This window comes from Mchenga conophoros, linkage group LG6 (genome assembly GCF_057382185.1).
Source record: "Mchenga conophoros isolate Kocher_MC1m ecotype Shallow Benthic linkage group LG6, M_conophoros_male_GT1.1, whole genome shotgun sequence".
Classification (NCBI taxonomy): domain Eukaryota; kingdom Metazoa; phylum Chordata; class Actinopteri; order Cichliformes; family Cichlidae; genus Mchenga; species Mchenga conophoros.
The window spans coordinates 82,926-101,369 of NC_140531.1; the positions used below are offsets into that span (position 1 = coordinate 82,926).

General features: G+C 40.3%; 2 protein-coding genes and 1 pseudogene across 3 annotated transcripts in view; 2 read left to right on the forward strand and 1 right to left on the reverse strand.

Moving 5' to 3' along the window:
• The window catches only part of LOC146571738 (uncharacterized), a 43,113-nt gene extending 38,392 nt beyond the window's left edge, over positions 1-4,721 (forward strand). Inside the window, exon 5 of the mRNA XM_085278411.1 lies at positions 4,484-4,721. Within this exon, the coding sequence (XP_085134537.1) occupies positions 4,484-4,721 (238 nt within the window). The remainder of the gene's footprint in view (positions 1-4,483) is intronic.
• On the reverse strand, positions 3,670-6,604 carry LOC146571739 (ras-related C3 botulinum toxin substrate 2-like; annotated as a pseudogene). Its single transcript, XR_014892609.1, has 5 exons — positions 6,428-6,604; positions 6,224-6,286; positions 5,667-5,826; positions 5,227-5,360; positions 3,670-4,020 (listed from the first exon to the last, which is right to left on the reverse strand). The product of XR_014892609.1 is annotated as a ras-related C3 botulinum toxin substrate 2-like (transcript).
• A 3,445-nt stretch (positions 6,605-10,049) lies between these two features.
• On the forward strand, positions 10,050-15,631 carry LOC146571740 (thrombin-like enzyme catroxobin-1). Its single transcript, XM_085278412.1, has 4 exons — positions 10,050-10,164; positions 11,347-11,507; positions 15,311-15,376; positions 15,476-15,631. The coding sequence occupies exons 1-4, from the start codon at positions 10,116-10,118 to the stop codon at positions 15,629-15,631; spliced, it is 432 nt and encodes a 143-aa protein (XP_085134538.1). The 5' UTR covers positions 10,050-10,115.
• Positions 15,632-18,444: the final 2,813 nt, after the last annotated feature.

Consider the following 18,444-nt stretch of genomic DNA (forward strand, 5'->3'; position numbering starts at 1 on the left):
ACTGTTAATTTTACTCTCTGTAGTGTTTAAATGCTTACATACACAGACAGTTACGGTCCCTCCACACATAGTACTCGGTTCTGCTTCTTTGCGCCGCCATCTTTGTTTACTCTTTCCCGCCCAGGCGTCTAGACATCTGATTGGCCAACATTTCTACACGGTTAGGAATATAGCGCCACCTGTTGCTTTGGCATGCTCCTGGCAGCATTTTCCTTCGTTTTTGGTGTTGAGGTGTGAATGGGATTTTAAAAAAAAACGAAAAATCTCAGTTTTCAGAAATACCCGTGTATGTGTGGACGTAGTCTACAATGTGTCATTGTTTTTAAAAAGGCTCCAGTTCGCTTTCCACAATGCTATGCGAAAACGGCGTCAAATGTATACGCTTTGGAGAGCGTTTTCAAAACGCTGCGCTTTCCTTGACCGAAAACGCTGTCTCAGTGTGGACGGAAGGCCAAAACGGAGAGAAAAAGATGCGTTTGAGTGATGAGTCATGATAGCATTATAGGCTGTTCACTTTTAAGTGTGGTAATTAGAAATATTGCAAAATAAAATACACACAAATATACTGTAAGAAAAGGCTTTATTTTTTAGTATATGCTGAATTATCAGTTTCAAAGCTACTCTACCAGAGTTTCACTAAAAAATGAAACAAAGGATATGTTTTAACCCTTTCATGCATGAATTATGACAACCTCTCAGCGAATAGCTTCTCTAAAATCAATAGAAACCCAACATTAAGTTCAGCTGAAGGTCAAACTGCAACAAAAAACTCTATAATCAACAGTTTACGTTAAAAACAGCTTCTTCTTTTGGAAAATAAAAACAAAAACGAACAGAAATCCTAGTACAGTACAGTTCCTTTGTATCGTGCTGCTGCCACCTGCTGCTCTGGGGTGGGAACAACAACACTTTGGATTTGCGTTCGTTATCAGCAACAAATGAGTTTTACTTTTGAGGCTGCAGTTTTTAGTTATGTTTATTTGTTGGATTCCATCAGTTTTTCTTCGAAGAGCCGAAAGACTTTCAGTTACTTATGATAAACTGTTTGTCTTATACAAACAGATAAATACAGAAAACAAGGAAGAAAACAAAGCTTGTATTCTATTTGATTTTCAAGATATTGAACTTTATTTTTTCCATTTCACCGAGTTCTTTTTTCCATGTACTTTTTGTCCAATAATTTTTTTTAATAATCAGATTAATGTTTATTTTAAAATTAAGAATTATTTATATTTTTTCTATTTGCTATATACTGAGCTGAAACATCCTTCTGTGTAGTCATGTAACACATTATTTTAAAATAATATATTTTAAACAGGTGGATGCAGGAATTAAGTGTTAAAACAGAGTCTTGTTCCATTTAAGCTATCTTTATTTCACATTTATTTGTACGCAATAAATACAGTTAAACATCCATGGGTGTGTAAATACGACGCCTGGCAGCCTCCGCATAGCCGACGCTGTAAAACGTGGGAGTTTTTACGTCCTTTTTAAAAAAAATGAATTTCAGATTCTGACTTGATGCATAATCAAGACCAGTAAACAGGTTAACAAAAAATTCTCTAATGGAAAAGAAACTTTAGGTATTCTTTTAATACAACAGGGTAAATGCAAACTTCAAAAATAAGTTTGATGTCATTCAGATCTCAAGGAGATCAACGAGAACGCAGCGTCACAGCTGACGGATACCTCTTTTCCTCTGATCAGATTCAGCTACGGTTTAATTGTTTTTCTTTTCTTAAAATCTTAATTCTAAAAACAAAAAAGGGGAAAAAAGCTGTGCCATTACTTACACAGATATCCATCTCTAAGCTCTCCGTAAATTATCAATACGATCGATAAGTCATATCTCAATCAAAGACACTACAATGGCTATTTACGGCTAAATAACAGGAAGTATTGATACCAATACGGCTGGTAAACAAACATCAAAAAGGAAATATTGAACAAAACATCCACAATACTGAAAAGGAATAAGAAGACATCAGAAAGTGCTTCACTATAGATTTTAAACTGGACAGCTAGCAGCTCAGGATGGTTTCCTCCTTAAAAATAAAAGGCATCTTTAAACTGCACATGCTCAGTGTAAACTGTCCTCCCCAACAGCGACTGTTACTGGCATCATTAGTGTCGTAAAAACAGTTTTTCTCTGTATTATGCAACATAAAAACAAAAGAGTTAGACTGTGTGTTGCCTCTTTCATATCAGATTTTGTATGTTAACTGAATTTTTTTGTGTCCTTTCTTAAACCGATGGTGATTTGCTAATAGGGTCATTTTGTCTCAACTCAAACAATTTTTAGAATTTTTCCTGGTCCTTCCAACCATGAAATTAAATCAGGATCTGTCATCAGGGAAATGTACCACAAAAAAATTCTAGGTATGGTCTAGTTAAATTATATTATTAAAAAAAAATTATTTAAGGTCCCATATTTGAGCAAACACCAAAAAGAATTTGAAAAGTACTCTACATGCTTTATTTTGTCCATTCGTCCATTGTCTTCTGTGTATCCTTAATAGGGTCATAACTATAAACCATTCAGAAAAGATTACCAAATGTTTTGCAGTGTGGCGGTCCACGTCCATGTTGATTTCTTGTCTATGGAATTAATTTCTGTTACTGTCAGTCTCCTGAAAATTACAATACCACTACAATACAATACTAACTGGCAAGAGAAAATATTTTGTGAATGAAACATAATTCATGTTCATTATTATTATTATTATTATTATTATTATTATTATTACATGAATGCCTATACTTTCATTGATATTTGGAAAGTAGTAAAATATTTTTTACTACTACTGTATAGTTAAGAGTTTAATGATAATGTATTATCATATATCATTGCTTATTTATTTTTACAGTATCCACTAGAACAGCGGCATATGGAGCCTCTTGCAGAAAGGCAGAGAGGTGACAGTCATCATCCTGGCAAACTAACCACAAAATATCAAAGTTAACCTAATAATTCAAGAGGAAAATATTCCACATCAGTTTTATATGGACTAACATTACTGTTCTGTTATGAGTTTAAGATTGAGCTTCTTTTAAATGCTTTATATTCAGTTTAATCTTCAGTCGCACTGGGGATTAATAAAGTAAACAATCTCTCTGTATGCCTGTGTAGCTATCTATATTATAAGACATTAAACTGTATTAATTAAATAACAAATAAAATCACAGCTGAAGACTTGAGCACCATGTGACATGATTAACTGTTCGCAGGATTACTAAAATGATTGAAACATGAAGGTGTTTTGGCAAAAAAGCTGGTCAAACATTAAACTGCAAAACTGAAAGTGCTGTTTGAGTCTGAACATTTTCAACCCACCACCAGAAAAAGATGCTGTTCTCCACAATATGTAAATAAGGATAGAGTATAGGCGATATCAGCAGCTGTATCAAAATGAGAATTTTATATCCCCCATAGTTGAGTATAGGCATTCAATCCAAAAGGTCACATGTTGTGGAGAAATAATGTGAATCTTTTGTGCAATCAAATGTTTTATTTTTATTTTAATAGCACAACAAATAATACATTTGTTAATAAATCTTATTCAGACACAAGTTTGCTTGTTGCTTGCTTCCTCACAAACGACCATTTCTGCTCCTTACATTCATCACCCTGAAAACAGCACAGTGAACAAATCATACTGAAACACTGTGTTTATTTCAGTTACAAAAGTTATTTTTATTTTAGGTTTCATGAAACACATATATATTGTTGGCAGTACTTTAGATGAAGGCAGCATGCTGCTCTCAGACTTACACTTAAACTCAAAGGGTCTATAATCTCTAAACTGATATATTTTACAAAGAAATCCTGTCTGGGCAGCGTCTGGATTTGGACTGAAGAGCTCGTTGGCATTTCTAAAACAATAGCAAACCTGCACACCATACATTGTTTTGTTTTTTGTTTTGTTTAAAGTTGTAGATATACATTAGAGACATGGCAGATTTGCATATATTCTTCAGGGTCTGCAGTCCTTTTCTCTTCTTCTGTGCTCCTGTGAGAATCTAAAACAAAGGTCACATAAATCATGGGGTTAAATTGATGCCTGTGGGACAAAATTACTCCAACAATATTCAGGACAAATTTATTTTTCCTCTGCAAAAAAATGAAATTGAGTACAAAGCATGTGAAACTTTTCTGTCTTGTGTTGTGTTCATTTATGTCTTTTCTTTTCTCTTTAATGTTTCTGTCCATTATATGTGCAAGAACAAACTTCTGAATCACCTCTTAGTGATAAGTGTCTACAGTTTCCTTTCTCGTTTGGCTCTGGACGAAGGCAGTCGCACTTTTCTCCTCTCCCTCTTCCTTCTCTTTCCTGCTTGGCTTCTCAATGTCCTTGTCTAGTCTCGTCTACTTTTCTACTTTTGCCCTGGATGACTCTCACGGTCTGTTACAACCTAAAAGAGGAATTATGGATTTGAACAACTGGTCCCTGAATGCAATTGACACGCTCTTCTCAACGAGAAGCCTGGGCTTGAGTAAGTCCGAGTGTCCTAGAGGGACGTTCCCCTCTGGATACACAATGGACGGGTGGAGGAACTGGAGGGTCGTGTGCCTGGCGGGACTGTCAATCGAGGACATTGTAGACATCTACCTTTTCGGAACCATGATAACAGGGTTCTTGCTGTTCGGAGTTGGCTTGGCCCTGGCTTATCAAGGAAGGCGGAATTGGCTTTCCAAAACCCCACAAGGCTGCCCACTATGATGGAAATGATGGGACGGGTCGTGACTTCTCAAAATGGGCTCATTGAACGCAGCACGGATACGATCTTGGAGAAGCTCACGGCAGTCTCTGCTCTCTGAGCACAAGATTGATAACATCTCAGAGAAGCTCTCCAACGGGAGACTGAGAGACCAGTGACGGACTGTTAGACCAACTGTGAAATTGACATGCAGTTGTTCGCACTAAAGGAAAACCACCATCATTTCATGCAGCTACCATATCGGTGTCAGCTGTGGTCTCAAGGCTGGAGCTGATACGTATGTATGTTCGGGGGGTCCAATTTCACTGCAGATGTAAACATTGCATGTGACAAATAAAAGGCTTGATTGAATAGCTTCAGACTTATGTTCAAAGAAAAGAAAAGAAGCCCTCAAACCTCTACTCTACTTTATGTGTTGATTTAATGAGCGAGTTAACTTTGTTTCTCTCTTCTCTCAAACGTCTAATCTCTCCTCCTCCTCTTCCTCTGTGTTTTATTCAGTCGTACCGTTTACAGCAGCGAGCAGGGCTTCTTCTTGACCTTGGCGGGCTGAGGGCAGAGGACGGCACGAATGGCCTCATCAAACACAGTCTTCAGACCACGCTGGGTCAAGGCTGAGCACTCCAGGTATTTGACTGCATCTATACATGCGAAGACACATATATGTTAATAAAAGAAGAGAAAGAACTACAAAGACAAAGTAAGAGAAGAAAGGTTTGCTGGTAGTGGAGAAGAATAAGTTCAACTTTCAAAGAACACTATAGTCAACTACAGCTACTATACTTTTACTGTGATGCCAGGAAATGAGGGGAATAACAAAAATTTGCAGAGGCAGTCAGGCTACAAAGTTCTCTAGCATCTTCATCTGCTAGTTTCATATCTTCACTGGTGAGGAGAGCTTCAAATCTTAAAGTGCTTTTCAAGCAAATAAAGTAAGAGTGACTGACCTATCTCCTTAGCCAGAGCTAGGCCCTGTGGATAGGTGATAGGCGCCAGCTTCTTGTCCTTCAGTTTCTCAATGGTATCCTTTTCATCCCTCAGATCCAGCTTAGTGCCAACCAGGATGATGGGCGTGGAGGGGCAGTGGTGACGGACCTCAGGGTACCACTGGCAGAATACAGAGTAAAGGAAAACTAAATAAGAGGCAAGAAAGGGGAACACGCAAAATCAAGGAACGTGTTAGAGGCAAAAAACAGAATCAAAGGCGGAGGGAGATGAAGCTCTGATGCCAGGTGTTACAGAAAGGTGGATGAAGGCATGAAAAACAAAAGATATGCTGTAGCTATTAAAGATGAGAGAAATACATCATCCAACTTTCACCCACAGCATCAATCATTCATTCACATCAATTATTAGACCTGTTTAGGCTTTTTCTCCATTTTGTAATCCAAGTACCTATTTTTTTCTCTATAATAAATTCCTGCTTTTGTTCTGTTTGTTCTTTTTTACATTTTGTTCCTCGGCAGCTGAGAGACAGGCCTCATAAAAAACAGCCAAAACTCACCTTAGCTCTGACGTTCTCATAGGATGCCGGGCTAACCAGGGAGAAGCAGATTAGGAAAACATCCTGGATGGAGAGACAAGGAGACAAAGAATTAGAATAGCTGCTGCAGTTTTAATTAGCTGACATGTTATACAAGTTCTGTCTCTGTAACTTTATGTCCATTAGTTACTGTGTGTGCCTGTGTGTGTATGTGTGATTCTGTACCGTCTGTGGCTAGGACAGTGGGCGGAGCCTGTCATAATCTTCCTGTCCAGCTGTATCCCAGAGGCCCAGGTTGACCGGCTTGCTGTCCACCATCACATTAGCTGAATATTTGTCGAATCTGTGGGGAGAGTAGAGAAGGTCAGCGATCAGCCAACAAGTCATAGGCAACCTTTCATTTCATTGGTTATTCATTCATTCAACAATCTTTCAATTCACTGATTGTTTAACCAGTGAAACTCCTGTAATGGAGAAAAAAACAGGACCATACTTGAAATACCACTGTTCACAAAAACATTAACAACAACATTACTTTGGTTAGTTTGACACAAAAGCCATCCTAACCATGTCTAGTAAGAGAGAATAATACATAATAAGGCAGGGCTGCCCCCGTGTGGTCTCATAGTAGAATAACAGTTTAATTTCTCATTTTTAAAAACTTGAGAAATTTCATCCAAAATGTATTCAGGCTCAAATGAAACTGATAACACAAATGTTTGCAGACACAGATGTTTTTTTTACAGAAAGAAAGAGACTAGTGTACCAGATTAATCCTGTTTTATGGCCTGTCCGAGGTCTACCCCGCCCTTTGCCTAATGACAGCTGGGATGGGCTTCAGCCTCCTTAATGACCCAGTAGTTAAAAAGATGGATGGATTTCCTGAAATAGAAAAGTCACTGAAATAACGTAAACTGTCAAACATAGAACAACTATGACAAACAGTCAACACTATCTGAGATCCTGCTGGTGGTTAGGGAGGATATACGTGATTCTGTTTGTTGTTTAAACATATTTATAGAGTTAAGAGTTCAGATTGCTGGAAGAACAACATTCACGCAGTCTGATTGCTGTTTTTCTCCCAAAATGTAGAAACACCTGCTAACCATGGCACACTCTGCTTTTCCATTAGGTCTGTGCAAATACTACTTAAGTACACTCATCCTCCTGTGCCATTAGTGATATTAACAGAGTGTATTTTTTGACATATATAATATAGTTAGTATAGTTATTATACTAGCCGTAGCTGCCCCGCTTATTTTAGACATTCACAATAAAAAAGTAAGCGATAATATTTCAATATCAAACGTCATAATTAAGGTCAACATCTAAATAATGCTGTGTACAGACTCACACAGGTGTTAAATTACAGCATAAACTTACCTTAGACCTTCCTCCGTCATTCTCCTCCTAATTGTGCTCGGAGACACAGAAAACATATCGGCAATTACCCCGATGGTTATCCAGGACAGCACTAAAGTCCTGAGTGCTGCAGCCGGGATTTCAAGACGTGGACGACCAACATTTGAAGACTGTTCTTCCTCGGCGTATTCCAAACGAACACGGTGCTGAATTGATCTTAAACTTTCGACAATGCTGTCATCGATGCTAACATCTTGAAGAGCAATTATCATCCCAAGCATTTCAGAAACATCATCTAAACGACTCAAAACAGTATCTACAGGTAAATGTATCTACCCTCTCTATCTGATCTGCTAAAATGAGCAGAATTGACTGAAGTTCACACCAGTCCGCCATCCTCCCTGACCTTTGACCTAGCACGTTTTTGCTACCTGTGGCAGCCGTCCGCGGAGCAGGTATCCAGGAAAACTAGTCGATAGTAAACGATCAGCCAATAGGCGCAAAAGTCAAGCCCACTTGTTGTGTGCCCACCTTATTACTAAATTAGGCAGAGCACTCTGAATTGAATCAGGACATAAAGCACGGTCTTTATGTTGCTTTATTGAACACTGTCCATCTTACAACTAGCCACTTAACGGGGCTTCCTTCGGACAACCACATCCGGTTCAAAGGTCATCACATTAAGACATAGCCATATCAATACATGACACCCCCCTTTTCCTTAGATTCAAACTTTAGTTGTAATAACTTTGATGTCTTTTTTTCCCCCAACATTGAACATTCTTCTTGTCTTACTTTCTAACAATTATATAATCTAAATGTCTCACCACACATGTACCTTTCTTTTTTCAATATATACATGTCGAAATACACATATGAACTTGAAACTTGCCAAATGTAAGTTACCTCTTCACCTTAACATATTATAGTTCATTTCACCACAAAATCACGAAACCTCTCGGGTATCTTTTTAGCCCTCTGTGATCTACTTGGTCTCTCTGGCCCCTGGGAGCCCTCTTGTGGTGTTGGAGTGAAGGTGTCAGTCTTTGTGGGTGTTTCACCTTCCTCCCTTTCAGGTATTGTGTCATAGTGTCCTTCTCTGGTCTCATTTGTCTCGTATTTCTTCACATGTGTGGTATTCCGGTGATAGCGAGCTCCTGTTGGTGATTCAATAATGACTTGGTTTCCAGTTCTGCTTACAACTTTGTGTGGTGTTGCGTTGAATGGTGTTGTAAACTTGTCCACTTTGTCTTGTTGAACCAGCACTGTGTCTTCCTATTTTTATTTATTTTTTATTTTTATTTTATTTATTTTTATTTTTATTTTATTTTTCTGAAATTACACACGTTACTAACGTGTGTAATTTCAGAAAAATAGCTCTACCATTGACCAATCTCACCTGTCCTAAGGTTATTTTTCTCACCTCCTATCACTTCCTGTTCCAACACATGGTTGTGTTTTTGTGTAGCTTATCTGGATAGCCGAAATAACTAAAAACTTATAGATAACTTCTTATTTCATAGTTTAATCTTCACTTGCTTCATCCGAAGCACACTCTCTTGTATTCACTCCCTGTATTTTTAGGAATTTGCTACCTTAGCTTAGCTAAGCCAAATAACACAGACCAATTAGTTAAACTACATGAATGTCTCAAAGCCATAAAGACCTGGATGACCTCTAATTTCTGCTTTTAAATTCAGATAAAACTGAGGTTATTGTACTCGGCCCTTAAAATCTTAGAAATATGGCATCTAACCAGATTCTTACTCTGGATGGCGTTACCTTGGCCTCCAGTAACACTGTGAGGAACCTTGGAGTGATTTTTGACGAGGACATGTCCTTCAATGCACATATTAAACAACTATGTAAGACTGCTTTCCTCGATTTGAGCAACATCTCTAAAATTAGAAATATCCTGTCTCAGAGTGAAGCTGCAGTTATTACTTCCAGGTTGGACTACTGTAATTCATTATTATCAGGATGTCCTAAAAACTCCCTGAAAAGCCTTGTAGTACCATATCACCCTATTAGAGCACTTCACTCTCACACTGCAGGCTTACTTGTTGTTCCTAGAGTATTTAGAAGTAGAATACGAGGGACAGCCTTCAATTTTCAGGCCCCTCTTCTGTGGAACCAGCTTCCTGTTTGGACAGACACTATCTCTACTTTTAAGATTAGGCTTAAAACTTTCCAAAATATATAATTAGGGCTGGACCAGGTGACCCTGAATCCTTCCTTAGTTATGCTGCAATGCGGTGGGCTGCTGGGGGATTCCCATGATGCACTGAGTATTTCTTCTTCAGTCACCTTTCTCACTCACTATGTGTTAATAGACCTCTCTGCACTGAATCATACTTGTTATTAATCTGTCTCTCTTCCACAGCATGTCTTTATCCTGTCTTCCTTCTCTCACCCCAACCGGTCCCAGCAGATGGCCCCACCCCTCCCTGAGCCTGGTTCTGCTGGAGGTTTCTTCCTGTTAAAAGGGAGTTTTTCCTTCCCACTGTCGCCAAAGTGTTTGCTCAACAGAAAGGCAGTTGTTAGAGGGTGAATGGCAGGAACACTGTGTCTGCTGCCTCTTCTCTTGCCTCTGTGTATCAGTGAGTATTCAACAACAGTTTCTATATTTAACTGCAGGTTCTTACTGCATAATTCTGTCTGTATAATATGAAAATGATTCAATGCATCGAGTTATGCCAAACCTCACAGAAACTGTGCACGGTGGGTATTCTGAATTGCTGCTCGGCACATATATGCAGACCACAGTCAGAGCCTTACCCTCTGCAGCTTGAAGTCACACAGAGGTAACCCACTCGCTCTCTGTCAGCACGCAGTCGCAGACTCGTGAGCGAGGTTTTTTTTTTCTCTTGTTTTGCTCTTCTACTCTTAAGAGCTCCATTAGCCACACAGAGGGCACAATATGTTCTGCATTGCTTCTCAAAGTTAGCATTGGTTAGTGATCATGAGCTGTTTTAGGTTTATAAATCATTGGTTTACACCACATTCCTCTGAATTAATGTCACAAATTGACAAACTGACAGTGAGATACAGTGAAGTGTGTAGAACATGTAATTCAAATCAGAGCACGAGCAGAACAAGAGCATGAAGCTGAGATCAAACTTCATTTGCTTCCATCTATAAGGTGCAGGTCACTGAGGTCTTCTGACAGAAACCTGCTGGTGGTTCCTCGTTCTAGGCTGAAAACCAAAAGAGACTAAGTGTGTCTTCAAGGCTGTTGGCTGATAATCTATGGAATGCACTAATATTACATTTGATCTCTGCGGTCTGAATATTTGAAACAGCAGCTCTACTTATTTGTACAGGCTTAATTTTAGGTAGTGGATATTATTATTGTCTTTTAATGTTTGTATTTATTTTTATTGATTATTATTGTGAAGCACTTTCTCTATAGAAATATTTTACCTTCATTTCCCTTCTGTAACTTTATGAAAGCCAAAAGCAAAAAGAGACGATAAGTAACTTTGCATAAATGTGTGGAGCTTTGCAGCTTTGCAGTTGATAAAGCTTCATAATGACACTATGTGACTATGCAGTGTCCAATATTCAAACTGAAATGCAGTCATTAGAGAGTGAATGGCAGCAACACTATGTGTGGTGCCTCTTCTCTTTTCTCTGTGTATCAGCGAGTGTTCAGCTACAGTATCTATATTTAATGGCTCTGGTCCTCACTGTGTGTTTCTGCCTTACTTCTGAGAGCAGATATTTTACAGGTACAAAGAAAAACTGGCAGTGACCTGGTGGGCGGGGGATTCCTCTTTCAGGTGTGACGGCGAACACAGAGGTCGCTCTGCAAAAGAGAGTCATTGGAGGTGATGAATGTGAGCGACAGTATCATGTACAGCTCAGAGCAGTTTATCCACATGGACCTTCCAGCTTGTGTGGAGGCTCTTTGATCAGCGACCGCTGGATTCTGCAGCTCACCGTCTGAAGCCAGGAGGGTGAGGAGACCAGAGCAGCAACTAAAACTTGTTAACCCAAGGAATGTCTAGTAGCCATGTTTTTGCTATTCAGTAAAAAGTAAAATACATTCAGACAAGATGAGAAATAAAATATGGTGACCATCAGTAATCATGTTTTATGTTTGCTGTGCACATGCAGGACCATGTTTGCAAATCTAAGTGTGCATCAAGGGGGTCCGGAACAAGAAGTGCAGATAACAGCAGAAGCTGAGATCTATACAGACAAAGACACCAGCACAGGCAGAGTTCATGACATCATGCTGCTGCAGCTACTAGCAGCTCTGATGTCCATCCTATAAAACTACCTGACTGTGAGTTGTGGATGTTTCTGCTTCAGGTTCATGTGTTCTGACAGATACTGATACGTCGTGCTAACTTCAGTTTTAGATTCAAATGATACTTTGATGTTCCTGTGGCTCAAAGTTTCTTGCTTTGAAGTTTTTTTTCTTAAAGTTTCTTCTTGACCTGAGCTCTGTGCTGTGAAGTGAGTTCAGCATATGTAGAATATATTTCCTTTATCTTATCCCAACAGTGGGAATCAGGATAAGTACTCACAGGAAGCTGCTTATCAATTGAAAGCCCTGGTTATCAAGTTAACCAGGGCTTTCAATCCTAACGGATGTGGATAAACTATACTGGCAGTGCAGGTTTTAAAAAGGAAGATAAAACTGTAATATTAGAAAAATATGAAGGGTTTAAATGCATAATACAGACTGAAAGTAACAGCTGCTGCAGAAAAACCAGTGTTGTGTGTGTGTGTGTGTGTGTGTGTGTGTGTGTGTGTGTGTGTGTGTGTGTGTGTGTGTGTGTGTGTGAGTGGAAAATTGCTTAGTAGTAAAAGCACTATATGAATGTGCAAGAACTTCAGATGCTTTGTTCAATAAGACTATCAGGAGGGACTATGCGCTTACCTGCTGCTCCTTGGCAGGTAGCTCTATGCCCTCCTGGGTTTTAATTGCACCTTAGAACACACATGCATCAACACTACAATGAGCGGGTGGAGGGAGGTTTGGAGTCTTCTCCCACCCCCGTTCTCTGCGGCCTGCTGGAGCGGGAGGGCTAGGAGAAGTTGGCCGTCCGACTGCGGTCTGGGGTGTGGGGCCTCCCTGCTGCTACGGAGTCGGGGTGGTCTGCCTCTCCCCACCGCAGGGAAAAGGGTAACACCACCTGGGTCTGGGTGCAATTCCCCCCTCCAGGGGCAAGGGTACCTAGACCCGGTTTGTAGAGTACGCTTGGGGAGTGTGATCGTGTGTACAGCGTCTCTTTATGTCTGTCTCCACGTTGGTTGAGTGTGGAGTAAGTGCACATGAGAGCATGAGGGTGGGAATGGATGTTTGTGTCTGTGTGTGCCTGTATGTCTGTGTCTATATGTGAGGTTGGGTATCAGACGCCACCTCTCTGGGGACACCTCAGGCCCTCCAAGATTTGGAGGCCTATCTCCACCCACCACCACTTCCCCTGCCGGTGGCGGACTCCCTCAGGTGTCGGTGCGTTGGTGGTTCTTTGTGTCTGGGGGTGGGTGTCCAGGTACACACCGGCTCACTCCTTGGCGGCCGCTTATCGGGGCCTGGAGCCTGGGGCTCGCTCGGGCCCCTTCGGAGGTGGGGTGCCCCCGGCCTCTCGGCCTGGGGCTCGGTCACTCAGGCGCAGCTGGGGGCCGGCGGAGCTCATGGGCGCGTCACTGCAACTCCCCCTGGCTTCTGCTCCGCGGCTGCTGAGTGAACCCTCATCTGGGACTCTCCTCAGCTCTTACTGGAACAGTGGCGCGGCTGCCCCTCTGTTGGTCTTCCATGGTCTCTTGTGTTCTGGGGGCCTCTGGATGTCTGGAGTTTTGACCTCCTCCATACCCGCTTCACACCCTGGAGGACGGGGCTGTGGCCCCCCCACACTCCCTAGCAGATCGTTACATGGAGAAACCTTTGGAATACAAGCGCGCTGATCCACACAGGTATGCACACGGGTGTTCACTGCTCGTAGACCCAAATTACACCTTTCTTGGCCGCTACTTCGAAGCACATCTGTCCTGCGTGCTGCACAACAACATTGAATATTTAGTATTTACTGCTGTTTACACTTAGCTAGATTAATGCGATGGTGTTGTGTTTAGTATGTTGCTTTGTTTTTTTTGCTTGTTTTCTATTTTTCTCTCAACAGGTGATCCAGGAGATTTTTTTTCTCCCCCCCCTTTCTCACTGTCCCTCTCCCCTTCTGTTTCTCCTTTCCTTCCTCTTTCTTTCTTCCTTTCCTATCCCTCACTCATGTCTGTCCCGTCTGTAAAATCTGAAAATAAAATATAATAAATAATAAAAACAAAGATCGACCAAATGGACCAATACGGCAATGCCACGATGATCCATTTGGCAAAGTAAATCCATTGGGTATCCTTGTTGGTCTTCAGACAACAATTCTGATGGCTAAAGAACCAAATGGGACAGGCAAAAAAAAAAAAAAAAAAAAAGACAGCAAAAATCCTGACTGACATCACGACCTATCATTACACAGGAGAATCTGATGGATGGATAATTAAGTATTTCATTTAATTAATGTTTGAAAGACAGTTTCAGCTTTTATTCTGTCAGCTGCAAACTTTCTGCTGTTTATTAGTTTAAGAGAAAATAAAACTTAATATAACAACAGAATTTAAACATAGGCTGCAAACTGAAAAATGTCTACGAAAAAATGCTATTGAAGAATTTTAGCCCCTCCCACTGTCCATGTAGTACAGTAGGAGGGTCTAAAGTTGAAAGTTTCAAGGGATCTTCCAGGAATGGTGATGCTGCTTTTCTGGACAAATGATCTCTAAGCTTGAACTTAACCAGAGGGATATAGTACAAAGAAAATTCAACAAGGCTTGGCTTACTTTGCGTTAGCTGGCTTGAGAAAACGTAAAACACCAGTCAGTGTCACGCCGCCGGGTATATCAACTTCTCTTTTAAGCTGTGCTTTCTGCTTCACGCTCCGTGCCCACGCATGTAACAAGGGCTGCTACAAGGCCCTTTAAAACAGGAAGTAGCATGTGCTGCAGTGAGCTTGAATGGTGTCCCAATGCGCTGAGCAAGCACAGTGCAAGCATGCTAGCCAGGTGTGGTGCGTGATGATAAAGTGGTGACTAAAACTCTATAAAGGACATAACTAATATAACAGCAGGTCAGGGTTACTCTTACAATTTTCTCTGGTAAGAAGTCAAAATCCTTCATATAGAACTCTGAAGTTACCTGGAGAGATGAGATCCTGCTTCATAGTACAGGCCTCAGGGCAACATTTCAAAGTTAACGTGCAAAACAATCAATATATGTATTTGTATGTAACTGACAAAAAAAGGAGAGAAAAGTGTCCAAACACTTCTTGTGTCATTCCAGAGTTGAGGTCGCAGGTTATGGTGCCACCACTGGACTAGCTAATGAGAAAAGAAGTAAGATGATTTTTAACAAATTTGTTGTATTAAGAAAAAAGAAAACAAACCATCCAAACTGTTACTTTATTAGTAAAGAGATGTTGCAGATATTTGTACTGAAATTGTATTTTTCTTCATTTCTAATGTGTTCAAAGCAAAAACAAGCTTTTCCTGTGAGCTCAGACCATTTTATTTCTTTCTGCATTTCTGCATAAAATACAAATCTGCATCATTTTTTAAAAAGTGCTTTAAGCTGAACTAATTGTCCCTTTATTTCTAGAACCTGGTGAATCACCCTCTCTTCACTGTGCAGAGACTGAGGTTGTCAGCTGTACAGAGCTCAATGATATTTTACAGAAATAATTCCCCGAGGTCCACCGAGTCAGGAGCTATCAGCACTGGTTCTGTGGACAAAGTCCTGGGAAAGATATATGTCGAGTGAGTTTGCATGATCCCTCAGCTCACAGCTGCATTTATTAAACATTCAAAATACAGAAAGATTTTATAAAACTGGGAAACTGTATTTCTGTCTTGCAGGGAGACTCTGGTGGAGGAGTGGTTCATAATGGCAGGATTTATGGTGTCTCTTCTTTTGTGGGAGATCCAGACTTTGTATGCAGAGCACCGGCTGCCTTCATGGACCTCTGTGATCCTGAGTATGCAGATTGGATCAGGAAAACTATCAACCCATAAAAAGCTGTGAGGTGTGGATAACTGTAAACAAGCTGAAATAAATAATATTTTAGAGTTTAGCTTTGGTTTCTTTTATTCTCTTTGATATAAGCAGTAGAGGATTTCAGAATTTCTGTTTTATTTGCCAAAAGACGTTTTTTCAGCTGCACCCACACACAGTTTCTTTAGATAACTTCAACTGCAGAAAGTAAAAACTCAGCACTAAGTTTCAAATGCAGTTTTAAAGATAATGATAATATGGAGTCCCTGAAGAAAACACCCGTCAATAGAAAAAGCTGCAAAATCCTGCAAAATGTAACAGAAGTTGAATAAAACACAACGGAAATAGAAAAAAATGCAACAAGGCTGAAAAACTGAACAAACAAACAAAAAACAAACACAAATTACAACAGAAATAATAACAACGATATAAAAAAAATAGAAGTAGAAAAAAAACATTCTCATCCTAAAACTTGGTGACAAAGTGGAACATGGTAAGGAAACACTCACTTAAGTGCTGTCATTACTCAAAGGTTCCTGATAATCATGCATGAAGTGATTTCTGGAGGGGAATGAAACTTAACTGAACTGCTCCCTGTGACATTTTGACCTGTCAAACGCAGGCGTAACTCCTGTTATTCATTGTTGTATTGCAGGTCTGCTGTGCACGACGTCTGTGAATCTGAGTAATTTGGTACAGATGAAGGAATAAGACTGCTCAGATGCTTTGGGTGTCACGTAATGATCCCTCAGGTTTGGGTGTCTTTGGTGCCCTTTGATTTCAATCTACCTGCACATTGAACAGAAATCCTGCCATGACAGAACACACTAATGCCTTTTCAAGGGAGAACCGATCCTAATCTGAGCTGTCAGCCCCAAGTTCTCTGCAGTCATCAAATCAAGCATAATCTGGTTTGAACAGGCTCCCTGCCTCACTGCAAAAGCCTTTTTACCAGCTGCTGTTTGACAAACTGCAAAGCCTCTGAAGAGACTTTAGAAAGGGGGAAAAAGGATACGACGAAAAAGCTGAACAAAAAGCTATCCATGCACTGTTTAACATTTCACTTGGAGCTTATTGACTGTATTCTATCTGTGGATTGCATTATAGCTTCTCTGAGAGCTTTGCTCCCTGAAGATTTTATGATCTGTGAACGCTGAGTCTCTCTTGTGGCTGTAAACCAGTCTGCTCAGCATGGCACTGCATGGCAGAGTTTCTCTCCATTTTTTTGAATCACCTTTGCTCAGTTGTGCTCCTAACTGATCTCCTGAGTTTGGCTGTATTCCTGGACTTTGCCCTTTAGTTACTCTTCAGTCTCTTTGACACACAGGCTGCCAAATTTGAAATAACATTTTTAGTTTTGGAAAAAGAAGAGCGTGTCTAGCAAATTCTTGCACATCCTTGTTCTTAAATAGCACTTTTCTACTCAAGCACTCAAAGTACTTTATACACCTCATTCACCCATTCATACAAGCACTTTTCTGTACCTAAGTTCTTTCTATCTAACATTCATACTCTGATGGACACATGAAAGAGCAGTTTGGGGTTCAGTATCGTGTCCAAGGATACTTTGAGATACAGATCAGATTAGGCTGCGATCGAACCTCCAACCTTCTGATCGGTACTAATTGGACGTTTGCTGCTGCACATGTAGCATCACAGCTTAGAAGATGGTGGTGTGGAAATGTGTTTCCCATTAACAATTGACTAAGAAACTCTTAGTCAAGGGTTAACGTCACTAATGTCAGTATTTTCACTGACTCTAAAAAGGCACTGATCTTCATTAGATTAGATCAACATTGTTCCTTAATCCTGAGCTGTACAGGAAAATAGATTTCTGATACACATGTACATAAACAAATAAAGAGAGATGTTTCCCACCTGCTGAGAAGACAACAAATGCATAACCTGATTACCACCATCTCACATCCTCTGATTTCTGGCACCTATAAGTGAGATTGATTTCACTGTCCTGCTGTCTTGGCCTTTAGGAGAACACAGTGAGACAGATGAAGCTTGCACCAGATGGTGGAAACACATTGATCGTGGTCTTAGACACAGCATCCACACTCTGTACATGATAGTGTGTGTATGGTGCTGTTTGCAGGAACTTGATGAGGCTTTGCTTAAGTGGAAATCCACTGATGTTCAAGCCCCAGGGAAGTGGGCGGGGGGATAGGACCTCTGGGGCCCTCTTCCTGATGGAGCCCTACCTGACTCCTTTCACTGCTAAAGCAAGAATGGTGCCACAACTCATTGAAACAATACTTCATTTCATCAGAATCTTCAAATGATTCTGTTAAAAACAACCGCCCAGTGTACTTGCATGGCAAACATCGTGATTAGATATTCAAGAAGAGCCTCTTAAAGATGAAGGTCTGTGTCTCTTGACCTAAACACATAATCCAGTTAAATCTGATTTATGTTCATTAATGCCCCTCACACTGTAACTTAAAGTAATAAATCGGTCACTGATTAATTACAGAAGTACGTCTGTGAGCATAAAGATGTAAGCCTTGGACCATCAGGATAAAATGTGGTTGGGAAACTTAACAAGCTTTGATAAAACTTCATCAGTAGCTCAAGCAAGACCTCAAAACCTTCGATCACCACGGGTGGTTAGCAGACTGTGGTTGTACCATGCAGCCTAACAACATGCAGTAAATTGCAGGTTAAAGCAGTCTGCTTACACATTGTTAAACGAGGGAAGGGAACTAATGTGGCTGTCACATTACCCTTTTGTCCCATTTCATCCCAGGACTTGATTCAATTGCTGCTCACTTTCTACAATACTTAAAACTGATCAGTAGGACCTGAAACTGCAAACATTCAAACA

What these genes read in the sequence shown, in the direction of transcription:
- LOC146571740 (XM_085278412.1), top strand. Translation starts at nt 10,116, where the DNA reads ATGGCAGGAACACTGTGTCTGCTGCCTCTTCTCTTGCCTCTGTGTATC. An exon ending in GCTGGATTCTGCAGCTCACC is followed by an intron (nt 11,508 to 15,310) that starts GTCTGAAGCCAG and finishes TAATTCCCCGAG; the next exon opens with GTCCACCGAGTCAGGAGCTA. An exon ending in CTGGGAAAGATATATGTCGA is followed by an intron (nt 15,377 to 15,475) that starts GTGAGTTTGCAT and finishes TCTGTCTTGCAG; the next exon opens with GGAGACTCTGGTGGAGGAGT.